The sequence below is a fragment of the Apis laboriosa genome, unplaced genomic scaffold (assembly GCF_014066325.1).
Source record: "Apis laboriosa isolate Shangri-la unplaced genomic scaffold, ASM1406632v1 scaffold202_cov151, whole genome shotgun sequence".
Classification (NCBI taxonomy): domain Eukaryota; kingdom Metazoa; phylum Arthropoda; class Insecta; order Hymenoptera; family Apidae; genus Apis; species Apis laboriosa.
Genome location: NW_025222291.1, coordinates 281,277 through 295,721, shown reverse-complemented (window position 1 = coordinate 295,721; position 14,445 = coordinate 281,277). Strand labels below are relative to the sequence as shown.

Sequence of the window (14,445 nt, the reverse complement as noted above, 5' to 3'; positions counted from 1 at the left end):
CGGGTTTGGTAACCGCGGAAGATTGTTCTGTCTTCTCGTTCCGTTGTGCGCTCGACCCTGCCAAACGAGAAGACGACAAACCCGCGTGACTAGAAGAGAGAAAAATTTCAATCGAATCGCTCGAGTCCCTTATTTTATTTTAACATCAATTTGAATCGAATCATCGTCCAAAAGCGCGTTCACCCCGCCACTTGTTCGCTTAATATGATGTGATGTAAACGAGGTGTAAAATCGACCGGTGAAAGGAACCGAGAAATTTTCAAAGGAAACGGATTCTTGGATGCTGGGAGAGTCCGCCGTTTTCGAAACAAGAAATACTAATTGTAAGAAACATCTTTGAATAGCGTCGTCTCGAGCGAAGAACGGAAGGCAATTAACTCGATTCTTTGTCACTCGGGGGTCAAAGCTGGTGGAAAACGATCGACGTGAACCGTGTCCTGCGGTGCTTTTAATATTCATCCACGAGTGCTTGCCCGAATAAATATCCTTCCTCCGAATAATTCCACGAAGAGGAATTAACACGAGGGGTTATCACGTTAGCGCGATTATGTAATAATAGAATTTATTAGAGGCCAGGAGGGGGTGAAAATACGAAGCTCGGATGTGAATTTAATACGAATTAATAACGAATTCAAACAATAAGATATTGAGTTCCTTTGGTTAGGGTTAGCTTGCATTTGTTGTTGACTTGAGTTTAATACGCTCGATAAATTTTCGATGGATCGGTTAATCTTTGATTTCTCCCTCGAAAATTCCTCTCCATTTCTATTTCAAAGGATTGAAAAGCTCGTCCTCGAGAAAATAAATCCATCTTGCGTTGAATTTCCTCGAGTTTAGAGCAATGTTGATCTCGATCATAATTTTCATCTTAACTTTTATACGTTCAAACTTTCATCCTGATCGTCCATCGTTCGTATTATATTCGCGTAAGCTCTTAGCATATATTCTTGTTTCTACTTTGCGAAACTGAAAAACTTTGTTAAACTTTTCTTATTCTAATAATTTTTGCAAAAATCGTCGCTCGATGTTTCGTTCAAATTCTAAAAAAAAAATATATATATACAATGTAAATAGTCCCTTCGAGTATCTCTCTCAGCATTTCAAGAAAAATGAATTCCACTCTCGAATATGTTTCCAAAGATAATTCCACGGAGAGAGAGATCGTCTTAGGATCTTACACGATTCTCAAGAACTTGCTGATCCAATGTTTTATTTCCAAGTGATTTTACAGGCGTTAGGTCCGACACATTTGATATGGAAATTGGATGATATCGACGATCCTTTGAGACGAAAGCTCGTAAAATCGTTCGCATATGCTCCTCCTCTCATCCTTCTTGAATTTTGAAAATTGTTTTCGATGCTGTTTTCGTACCCCTCTATCCAGAAAAATTGTTTTCTGATTGTAAGAATGATCGATGATATTCTTGATACGATCTTTTTTTTTTCTTTTTTGGTAATTTGGATTATTGAGCAATTCATCAAGTGGAATTATTTCTTTACCTCACTTCTTCGTTTATCTATTTTCAACTTCTCGTAAATTTATTACACTGATTGATCCACGATCTTTAAATAATCCACTCTCAAATCGGCAATACAATTTCAATTCAAATATATTTTCCATTTAAAATCTTGGCTTCACGAATTTATTATTAAACATTATCTCGTATCCTCGATCTTCCTCCACGTCTAAAAATATAAAATTGTGTTGCATAATCGTACGAATAATTCACATTCTTCGTTTACGTTTTGAAAAATTTTCTCTTCAATTTTCTCTCCGATCTTTCTATCAGTTCTCAATACTTCACCCTCTACAAAGACACGAATCCACGATGAATCATATCATATTTTCACGAGGCACACGAACGAACGGCGGTAAATCATGGCCTATAATCCAAGAGGCAAGAAATGCGATCAACGCATCGACAGGGCCCTCGAGGAACAACACCTGGTTCGTTTTATCAACCCGCAGCGCCTGCATTTTCGCGCTTTAAATAGCGGCGGGACCAACCGCTATCGGCTCCCTCCATTAACTTAATCGGCATTGCGGGCTGGCGTGCCACCCATGCGTGCACCGCGTAACACCAACTCTATCTCTCTCTCTCTCTCTCTCAGCGAATTCGCCGTAATAACTTGCACTTGTGTTGTGTTGAACAAGGGTTGGAAAATCGAGGAATAAGGAAAGGATGAAGAAAAAGGGGAGAGGGGGGTGCGAGTCTTGGCTTTGGTCGACTGATTTCCTCCTAACGGTGGAAGTTTCCAACTCGGTGTTCCTCGGTCACGTATGGTGATGGCGAGAGGGAAATAAAAAGGGTGCATCCGTTTCCGGCTGTGCATTCGGTGCACACAGCTATTCGAGTTTTATAAGCGTCGTTAAAACTTGGCCCAAGGAAGGGAAGAGGAGGGGAGGGAGGAAATTGTATCTTTCCTTTTGGGGGAGGAGGGATTGAGAAAAAGAAGAAGTATGGATGAGGATAAAATCGGAATTTTTTGTAAGTTTGTTTTTTTCTAAACAACAAGTTTTATTTTTTATATAGCTTTATTTTTGGATTTGATTTTTTTTTTTTGTTGTCGTTCATTCAAGTTAAAGAATTTGAAATGTTTGTTGAAGTTTTTGATTGAGTGTAAAAAATGGTTGAGTTTAAGGAAAAAGTTTAAAAGTTTTTCAATAAAGATAAAAGATTTTTGTTTTGGGAGAATTTAACAATGGATTTCTCACAACGATCCGAAGGATTGGCTGCAAAGGGTTAAAGAGAAAAACGAAAACAACTTTTTTTCTCTCTATCATTAAACATCCATTTAATTCTTTATTTCATCTTAACATCTTTCCATATATAAATATATATTTTTATTCTAATTCGATTTGATTTGTATCGAAAGACATCCTCTCAAGATTCCCAATCATCTCTACACGTGTAAATTAATTTTCTGAAGGAGAAGAAGAAAAAAGAAGAAGAAAAACTCGTCGATGCAGTAACCACTTACTCGTCTACCTTATTGCTCGCCTAAAATCAATTCTTCGTTCAAGGCCATTGCAGGCCGCCGTCTCCCCCACCACCACGCCTTCCCCCACCATTCCTCTTCCGTATCTACCATCTTCCGCCCTATCTATCTGCCCGATACGACGAAACGTAACCAAGTACAATATGAATAGAAGAGGGAGGCCTTGAACCGTCGTTCGACATCAACGAGACGAGACGCACGACACAACAAGAACAAGAACAACAACAACAACAACAACAACAGCAACAACGTCTCTTCCTGCCTGGTTGAAACGACGAACGAGAATTGATCGAGACGTGGATCGAGATACGATAATTAGAAAGAACGGAAGCCGGGGAATGCACCGGTTGACACCGTTTCCTCGACAGTTGTGACGTTGTTCTTTCGAAAAAGGGGTGTGTGGCAGCTTCCTGTTCGTTGCAATCAGATGTACGACGGTTGTGTTAACACAGGGGATCGCCGTGGAGCCGTGTTAAGGTGCTGCACCAACTCTGCCCCACGTAATCAACGTGCTATTACAACGCCGGGTTGTGTATCATTCGGAAACTCTTCCTGCCTCCCCTCCTCTCGACGAATCCTATCGAATTTTCCACCCTACGTTGACAAACTTTGCCCTCGTCAGACGTTTAATCGATTGACCATGCTTTACGTACAGTGACGGGGGTATTAATAGAAAGATCGTCTTTCTTTTTTTTCGTTTTTAATTCAGTTCATACAATGTTGAATATTAAATTTGAATATTCGCGGTGCGAGATTTTTTTTATTTTCTTATTGGATTTTGCAATTTTGGGAAAAATTGGGATAATTCTTTTTATTCGAAAATTATTATTCGAGGAGATACGATGTTTAACACCGGGTGATGATAGAGAAGAGATATAATAGAGATAATGAAATTAATTCGGAAACAAGCTGCCTACGCGTAAAATTATGTATGCAATGTGCAGATAAACAGTGCAGATCGCCTACAGTGAAAGTCATTATCCAGGAAGGATATAAAAGGAAACGAAAAAAGTTGGATTAAAAGGAGTGCAAATTGTTTCCAACCTTTCACGCGTACGTGTTTTATAAATAAAAAATAATAGGATTTTATTTATTTATAAATGAATGATCATCTCGCTCTCAACCCTTAGGGCTTAGAGGCAATTCTTCTATTAAATAATATCTTTACTTCTTTCGATTTATCATCGTTTAATATCAAAGAATTTTGCATAGGATTGTTGCAAATAATATTCGTGTTTCCGTGTATCGTCATCCTTCAACGCCAATCTTGACTGAAATAGATCGTTCTCTCTTGGAAAATCAAATGGAGTTTTCATTATAGAAAATTATATTCATTCCAACTTTGGCAAATTGGAAAATTTAATTTCAACACTTTTATATCGTTGCGTTGATAATTTTATCATCCTTGATAAATGATAACATCTTATCGTTATATTTGGAGAGAAACACTTCTTTCCAAATATTACAATGTAACAAATTGGCAATCCCAATCGATCGAGTGAAGCTTTCTTTTAAATTTTCTCGATCATCGAAATAAATAAAAGAAAAAAGAGAGAGAGAGAGAAGGAAGAAGAGAAAAAAAGAAGACGAGTCGTTGATAAAGTATCAAAGCCGATCGTTTATCCCCTTTGTCCACGAAGAGGACAAAAAGGGGGCCTCTTAGCGAGCCAGTTTTCGAAGGTCGTCGTCATGTAAATGCGGAAGACGAGGACCCGTGTAGTCCACGGCCGACATTTGGTATTCATATCGGTTGCTCGCGGTTGGAAAACCTGCCTTTTACATACAAGCATGCGGAATAATACATAACAGCAACGAGGGTATCCTCGTAAGGAGATGGGAAGGGGGTTCGATCTGATAAATATTGCATAGTCGTCGGTGTCCCTCGCCACTCTCGCAGCTGTCGTTGGAATTTCGAGCATATTTTGCATAGATATCTCGACGACCAAGATGGAAATGGCCCTTCCTTAACCCACCCCACAAGGAAATAAATGATTCTCGTTATTGCTCGATCCAGTTAAAATCGATTTCGAGTTGGAAAAGAGGAGGTGTCAGGGAGGAGACGTGGACAGAAAATTATGACGGCGGTGTGAAAGGAATTTTTTTCTTTTTTTTTTTCTTCTTCTTCTTTCGACGGGGTGAAAATTTCACGGTTAGGGTGTTGAGGGTGGAAGAAAAGGGAATTCTTGGCTTATGAAGGATATTGTTGCGGCGACGATTTTGAGAGACGATTTTGTTGGCACGTTTCGTTTAAAAAAAAAGAAAATGGAGGGTGTGTAAAATTTGTTGTCGGGGGTGAACGTGATTTCGTTTCGAATGGACAGCGCTCGATGCTTGGTCTCTTTCTTTTTTATATGCGAGACGAGGGAAGGAATAAGAGGGTAATGATGCGTCATGTGTCAGGAACTTGAGAAATTTAATAAATAGATAGATGTTCTTTATCTTTTACTTAACCGAGTCATGATGTCGAAAGTCGCTCGTTTGAAAGGCAAAATTGAATAGAAGAATCTGCTAAATTTTTATATTTTATTAACGATATCGATTAATTATTATATTATATTACGATATTTTTTATATTACGATAATTATTATATTATATTCAGCTTGGCTTCATATTAAATACTTGATTTTATTTATGAAATCACAAATTATTAGTTATTTATACCGAAAAATTTCGATCGATTAAAAGAAAGAATTAAAAATTTTTCATTCAATCAATTAAACAATTAGATATCGTTCATAGAAATTTAAAATACAATTGTGTATTCGGGTAAAATGGGTAAAATTTTCAATAATTTTTTTAATAATAAAATTTATCATAAGTTAATTCTGTTCTATTATATATTCTTGATTATCTAGTATAATAAACAGAAATTTGAATTCAGAAAATAAGATATGTTAGCTCAAAATATAGTTAAATGTATATATTCGACAAATGCTGAATATTTTCAACAAGTCGAAACCTTCACTCACTTTTATTTCGCTCGTCTGAATTTTTCCTCTCCTCTCTCTCTTTTTCTTTTCTTTTCACCATTCGTCTTATTTTCCCATTGTTGCCCACCGAAAGAGAAAAGCACGGTAAACAAGAGAGACAGGTGGGGGGAGGAGGGGTTAACCATCCAATTTCTCCCACGAGAAATATCTCGTAATCTGTCGGAACAGATGCAACTAGTTCGTTCTTTCTAATTCCTCCTCTTTTCCTCCTTTATCTCTTTCTCGTCACTTTCGTGCGTCGATGGTGGAAAAAGTATCTCTATGTTTCCTCTTTATTTTTCCTCTCTATTTTTTTTTTCCTTCCTTCTTCTTTTATATCTTTCCATTTCCATCGTCTTGTGCATTTTCTCCTCCGCTTTTTATCCCATTCGCGATAAAGAAGAAAAAGTGGAAATTGAAAGAGATTGCGACACTCTCGTATAGAATTACCCGCCTTCGTTTATTGTAAAATTACTCCCCTCTGTTTCATCTGTCGACGCTATTAACCGCTTGCCTCCTTTTCATATCGAACTTTCTTTGTATTGGAATCTTGGAATTCTCGAATTGGAATCTTTAAATTATTATTTTTTTAAAGAAATATCGAGGAAAGGAATGTTGTATAAATTTTTGGAATTCAGCTTTTTCGAAAATCTATTAGATATCTTAATATATATATATAACTTTTACGAGATGATTCTTAATTGATGTGATAAAGAATCATAGATATTTTCTTCAAATCAAATCGTTAGAGGGAGATTTTCTAAAGATTCCTTTTTAGCTCAAAAATTTTCTTAAGAATTAACGGAATATGCATGTAAATGATTCTAAGTAACGTTTCAAAAAAAATTCCTTTAATTCGGACGAATCTCTAGGGAGAAGATTTGTTTCAAAAATTTTACGGAATATATTTCGAGTATTTGATCAAAATTCTCTATACTTTATTAATTTTCCCAAATTTCGAAGAATCATCAAAGCACCTTTTACCCTTCAATCAGATTTTCTATTGGCAAATTTCTTTACAATTTTTGTCCATAAAAAAAAATATTTACACGTACTTCACCGTACCTTTTAAAATCATCATCAGAGCTTAAGAGCTTCGATCCCTTATCCCTTCGCTTTGATGATGTCTCCGTGGGAAATATTCTTGAAAATTTTCAATTATTCATGCACGCGCAAATTCGATTTATCAGAGAGTCAGTCTCGAAGAGATTCGTTAAACGGCAAAGAACTCGGAGATCCGTTTGAACTGGAAGGGAGTTAATTCTTCGCCACGGTGTGGCGCGGTTTGTAACGGGGTTAATTAAGTCGTGAACGATGCGAACGGGTACACATGCTTCTTTGTGCCCGAGATCGCGCGAGTTGAAATCGTTTACGAGGAAAACGAGCACGGTTAACGAGCAATTCATACGCCGCTGACGCGCTGAAATGATGGGAATATAAATATCGCCGCATTGTCCAGTGTTTCATTTGGACATGGAGCTTGTCGCGCGTGATCTTGTTAAAGGAAACGAACAAAAAGATGATGGTTTTTCAGATTTTATTTGCAAAAATTCGTCCTAGAAGCGACCGTCGCTGTTATTTCGAGCAAAAGGATGTGAAATTTTTTAAGAATATCGAGGTCATTGTGACGATTCAAGAATACCCGTTTGAGGAAGAGTTGATGAAAAATTGTTTAAATTTCGAGCAGAAATACATACTGACTACAGAGAGAAATGAAGTTCGTTTGTTTTTCAAGAATTTTTTTTGAAAATACTTGCATCTTGGAAAGTATATCTTCATCGAGATTTCAAGAAAGAATTTAACGTATCATAATTTCCCATTGAATAGTAGAAACTGATCCAGCAAATATTTATATATTTACCAGAGGGAAAGATTTGATCATAAATTTCGAAACATACGAAATCGCATAATCCAATCCTTTGCCGCTTCTTGATTGTCACGATCGAAAATTTATAAGAGAACACGTGTCGCGTTGTTGCCAGGTAGAAGCATCATCCTCTCTGTACTCGAGGATGGAATAAACGTGCAGGAATGGATTGCCCAATGGCGAACGTTTTGGCCACTGATTCACCGCTTGTGTCACCGCCTCTCCATTTCCCCGTATTTCGTCCAACTAACCGAATAATTCGAGAAATGATACAAATCTCGCTTTACCTATCCGCAACATTCTTCATCGGGTTAACACGTGATCGTCGGGGATATATTTCAAGCTAGAATTGTTGGAGGTTGCTGTCGAACAAAGCGTTCAAAGATTTATCGTTCTTCGACGTCGTAGAAAATATTTGTTTGAGTATTAATAATTTTTTAAAGTGGTATATCGTTTGAACTTATACGAAGCATATTTGAAAGAGTGTTTTAATTAGTATTAAGAGGGGAGGATGTATTTTTATTTCAAATACCAAGAGTAGTGGGGTAGTGTAAGTAACGAGGTCGTAAAGATCGATCAGAGGTCGAAGTTTAGAACGTTCGTGCGAATTGATAGGAGCTCGAGGAGATAAGAGTGTGAAAACCTTTTAGTTAGAACGAGATATCGCTCCAATTATCTTTTCTCACGTGCTGCCCTTCTTGTTAATAATTCTTCTTCTAAAAATTTTTTCCCCCTTATAAACGTCCCCCTTTCCATACCTGAAATTCTGAATTTCTTTCTTTTTCTTGCATCGTCGCTTTGTTTCGATCGCAACAACTTAGATAGATTCGCTTCGTAAAAGTACGAACTGCTTGGACGCGGCTGCAGCGAGTGAAAAAGGAACGTGTACGGTCGGACAAACAGCGTCAGACTGTACGCGTGCTTGCTCTCCTTCTAAAAAAAAATTACTAATTACCAATTCATTCAAAAATTCGACGATATTCTCCTTCATCAAGAAATTTATTTATTATATTTGCAAATTAAACTTGTCTTTCATCTTTAGAAACTTGGAACTTAAAAATTAATCCAACAAAAATAATAAATAATATAGAATACGAGATAGAGAATCGAACGCAGAGACTTTCACCGAGTTAAAATAATTAATACCACTCCTTCTTTCCAACGAAGCAGGAATTGCTATTTATAACAGTATATCAGTGGATCGCAGTCAACCTCGTCCTTCAGTTCGATCGTTTCGAAGTTAACGCGGATTTAGTGGCGAGAACGACGCAGCTACTTTGGCAAGGGTAATAATGCCGGTGATATTACGTCTGCTATTATTAGGTGCGAACTGCTCGTTACACTGTAAACTGTATTCTCGTTTCCTCGCTGTGTGCGTGTACCGTATATATATATATATATGTGTGTGTGTGTGTGCGCGTGTGGAGGCACACGCAGCCACTGGAAACTAATGCCATTCAACATAATTAGCGTTATCCATTTATGATCAAAACTTGTAGGTCCACGACTGGGTCTCGGTTGCACGATAAACAGAGAGACAACTTCGATACGTCAATGTTAAGCCAACTCTCATAGTTGGGTAATTACGAACAGGTAATTATTGGAAACGTTTCTCAACGGCGAATCTCAACAGCCACTTTCGGTTAATCTGCATTTTCGATAAAGAAAGAGATTTTTATTTTTCTTTCGTCGAATTATTTTTTTTCTTTTTTTTTTTTCTTTTTTTTTTTTTTTGGATTTCGTTCCTCCACGAGAGTTATGCAATTAGGTGATTAGGAATGTATGTATACAAATTTTTACAAAGCTTTTTCTTAAGCAATAATTAAATTTTATCTCCTCTCTTCCATTTTTTTGTCGAACAACAAATGGAGAATTTTGAAGAGTTTCTGAATCGAATTAATCTCTCTTTGACGTATTTATTATCTATTTCAAGTTCATAAAAATCGATTATTAAATTTTTGCTTAATTTATCTCTTTCAATTTATTTGGTCCCGCCATCGCACAATACAGGAGAAATTTTCGAAAGCTTTTTAATTGCTTTTTTTATCTCTGCATTCGGAAAATTTTCAACGCGCAATTTGTATAGAAATTAACTTTATATATATATATATAGGTCACGCATCAAATTCCAAATCTGTACAAAACATCCAAATCGTCTTCCAATTAATCGCGATGAAATATTTTATCCCGATGAAATATTCTCTCGTTCCATTTTATCTCATTCGACTAGGACGAATCGACTAGGAGAGAGAGAGAGAGAGAGAAACAGAGAGAGAGAGAATTCGACAGGAAGCCACCATCGGGGGTGAAATAGGACGAGAACACCGCACGATCGACTACCGTTCAAATATTTAAAGTTTTTGTTCCCTTCCCTGAAATGTCTTTGCGCGATCCTTTCATCCATCCCCTCGACAAGGGGGGAAGGGTAAAAGTTCCGGTGTTCCCTCTCTGATTTTTCTTTGATTCGACACAGGCCCGGAATATAAATCTAGGCCAGAGTTCGTGAATGCTTTATGACGCGGAAACACCACTCGAGAACCTGTCCTGTGTGTATTTTCACGGGACGGCTGTGTGCACGTGTACGTGTACGCCTCTCCTCTCTCTCTCTCTCTCTCTCTCTCTCTCTCTCTCTCTCTCTCTCTCTCTCTCTTCCAAAGAGAGTAAATAAGTGGCTCGTCTACCTAGTTTCTCCATCGAGAGAGTGCATGAACCACTTCCTCGACCACCTTTTCTTCCTGCTTGGCGAATCCTTAACGAATCCTAGATAACGAGCAAATTAAGTGGCGAGCAATTAAGTAAGGCGTCAAGTTCATCTTTCCTTTTCTTTTTTTTTTTTTTTTTTTCTTTCCTCGTCTCGTACACGGATAAAACGCGTGGATAAAAATTTTTCCATCGTCTGTCGTCGCGTAAGATTCGAAAGATTTTAATGAAAGGATTAGGGTTGCAATTATACAGGGAGAGAATATTTTTATCGACGAGAATATCTGTTTGGGTTTCAAGTTCCAAAGTGTTTGATCGATTTGGACGTAGAAAGAATTATTGAATACACCACGTTTAACGATTTTCAATCGACGTCAAAACGCGTCGTTAATTAGAAGCTGTTGGAGTCGAACAACGTTTAGATAATTAGACGCACGGCACGTTTACAGTGCGGTTGGTGCTTCGCCACAGGTTCCTTCGCCTAATTCAATCGATGTTGATTTTGCTGTTGCAGTTGGACAGGTTCAAAGAGCCCCCGGCGTACGGGCCAATGTGCGATCTACTCTGGTCGGATCCGTTGGAGGACTTTGGAAACGAGAAGAACGCCGAACATTTCTCCCACAACAGCGTCAGGGGTTGTTCGTACTTTTACAGGTAAACGTTTATTATTTATTAAAATGCTATCGAAATTCTTTCAAATATTAACGTATTGCTCGTTATTGAAACTTTTTCTCAGAAATCGTATCGTTTCGTTTGTTGTTTATTTCAGTCAATTTATAAAGATATCTGCAATGTGCATTATGGGGGTTTTATCATTCTATAGCGGTTTTTCCCAAGAAAAGATGAGAAAGAAATTTCTATGTCGCACACTCGTTGTTATCAGATATGCACAACCATTTTGGATTTTGTTGCACTTTTCGCCGTTTTACAAATGTTTTTTTTTATTTTTACTCATCGAAAATCATTATTCGAGAACACCTGTCGATATTTACTGTGTTATTTGAAATTAACAGTTATCTGTTTTTTTTTTTTTGTATCGTTCGTTAAAATCGTTGAATCACGGTTCCTTTGAACATGCTCGATGAAAGTTTCCAAAAGTATCGCGGATTCTTTCTGTCAGAATACACTGGAAAATCTACCGAGAGAAGCGATGATATAACTCCGACAAAGTCACTTTTGGATCATCTTTTTTTTGTATCTTTTTTAAACGTGTCCCGCAGGTGAATGAACAAAAACTCCTTTGACTGTTACTCGTCAAATATTTAACATTTTTTTTTTTTTTTTTATAAAGAAAATCGCGCAACTTTTACACGCGTCTCTGTCATTTGCATACAGGCATTTATACTTATCGAAAAGAATTAAGGAATAAAGTAGTTACTTTAGGACTAGTAATAGAAATAGTATATTGAAATATTTTTCTTTCGTTTCCCGTGATATTGAAAATATATAATACGTTTTCTTCTAATTAGATTAACTGTAACAAGATTTGGAACAATCACGCGTGTTAATTAACGCAATCTGGCTACAAAATGGAACGAAAATTATTTATTCGACCAATCGACTTAATTTTCCAATATTCGATCGAAAAACTGTTTCCCTCTTTCTCTCTCTTTCTACGCGAGATTACACAATTCACGATCGTGAATTTTCCACGGTTACTTTTCAAACCGAAGCCACGATAATTAAGCCGAACGACTGGTTAGCGTTGTTTACGAAGTGCGATTTAAACGAGGCCGTGTTCCGTCACCACCGGCAATTAGCCGAGCTAATGAAGGAGAATTGTGTTTCGTTTTAAATTTAAATTCGTCCGCGGCGAGCACCACCCCGAGCTGTTCCACTCACTCGCGAGTTCCATCTGGCCGGCTGATCACGCGTCGACTCGTGCTACTGAGAGAGCGCGCAGCCTTCGAACGTAATCTCGATGAAAGTAATTATCTCGAATTTCGGGATCGAGCATTCGATGAATGCATCCGACGAATGCATTAGACGAGGTGGTGGAGTTTATTTTGGAAATAAATCGAGGATTAAAACAGGGAAGCGATGAGAAACAGGGGCAAGATTATTTATATCCTCTTTTCGATAATTTCGATCGTGCATTTCCTCCTACTTCTATCATATTTGATTATAACGAATTCGATGAAGATTTCTCTGAACAACAATCGTTTTGTTTGAGGAGAAAGAGGAGGAAGGATTTTTCAATTTTTCCTAACTTTTATAAAATTTGTTAAGATAAATAATTTTAGATAGATAAAAATGTCTCGTCCTTGTATTAATGTTAATTGATATTGGGAAATTTTTACACGAAAAGAGAAGCGTTAAAGCGTTTCGAAGGCTAACGTCGATATTGTCCACGGCCATCGGTGTGTTCGTGTAAACAAATTAAGCACTAGACGTCAGTCGACCGACCTTTTTCGCGCTGACTTGGCCAAGGATCGCCAAGAAACACTCGAAGATGAAGGGAAGGCCGCAAATTACCCTTAAGCGGCGTTCACAATTGCCAATGATCAATCATACGTTCGTTCGTTCGTGTTGCAATCGAGAAACGAAAGACTTCTATCAACCTCGACGATGATGTAATTTAATTTAATTTTTTCCAATTTTCGTTTCACGAATCCTCTTTTCGTTTATTTTTTTTGTTTTTCTTATTTTGTAAAATTAAAATTTCGAATAAGAGAGTTTCGGTACGCTTCATATATACGCACATCTCGTTATTTCGTATTATTGCTATAGATCATTAATTATACGCGATATACGAGGCACGATTTATGAGAGCGATGAATCATTGTTCTCCATTAAAAACCCGTCATTTCGTACAAATTGCTCGTCCGCCGGAAGCGGATGATCCCGTGGGATAGTTATCGCGTTGAAATTCACTGATATTTGTTTCGTCACTTCGTTCCATACAGATATTTCATATACGTTTCTTCCTTTTAAAAATTCTCTTTCCAGTTTCCTATTTAAAATAACTCTTCGAAATTTCTACTTCGATGCTAATTATACAATATTAATTCGTGGATTCGTTTTCTCCAATCTTACAAAATTCGAAAAAAAATCTGAAAACAATCTTACAAACAAAAATTTCTCTCCTCGAATCTCGTCATATCTTTTATAATCGTTCTTAATTGAAATTATCAAAATATCTTAAATATCTTTTTTCGATAAATTAATATCACGTTCACACGAACGAACAAGAAAAAGGATTAACTGAGACGAAGAAGGAGGAGTCAGAAAGAAGGGAATCAGCCCGACCAACCTTATTAAAACTAATTGACTCGTCCGCAAAATCTATTTCTCTGCGTTTCCACGCGATCGATTCGCGAGATGGCCCCCGTCAGATGCTGATGATTTATCGGCCGCGTTATATTTTATAAACGCTCGGCCCTGTTATCGTGCAAGAGATGGTCGGATAAAATTACTGCACGCGAGGGGGAGGGAGGATGGGCGAGGATGGTTGAGGAACGGAGAGGGATGGAATTATCGCGAATTTTCGCGTGCGGCCTCGCGTGTGCTGCCTGTGCACCAACAAACCCCGAGCAAAATTGTCGAGAGCGTTTTAAGCCTCCCTTGCACCGTACTTCCGGCCAACCTTCGAACGAATTTCACGTGTACACATCACGAACTGTGTGTGTGTGTGTGTGTGTACGTATGCGCTTCTTGTGCAATATGGTGTTGGAAAGCGTGAGGTTGATTACGATAAATGTTGTAGGGGAAAGTTATAGGAACGTTAATTGATTCCGTTTAAGAAGTGAAGAAAGAAATGGGAAAGCTTGCTCGCCGGATGAATTATATTCGTTTTCGAATTATTGAGCATGTGAAAATTTTTTTTTTTTTTTGGAGCTTTGAATTGTAAGGTTTTTATTTGTAATAAGGTGTTGGCGATACAAGTTTCCAGAGATGAATCGAAGTAA

General features: G+C 37.6%; 1 protein-coding gene across 5 annotated transcripts in view; it reads left to right on the top strand.

Moving 5' to 3' along the window:
• LOC122712517 (serine/threonine-protein phosphatase 2B catalytic subunit 2-like) overlaps positions 1-14,445 on the top strand; it is a 165,051-nt gene that overhangs the window by 123,551 nt on the left and 27,055 nt on the right. For all 5 annotated transcript variants that reach the window (XM_043932244.1, XM_043932241.1, XM_043932242.1 and 2 more), the window contains one exon: positions 11,052-11,191. In XM_043932244.1, coding sequence (XP_043788179.1) covers positions 11,052-11,191 — 140 coding nt within the window. The remainder of the gene's footprint in view (positions 1-11,051; positions 11,192-14,445) is intronic.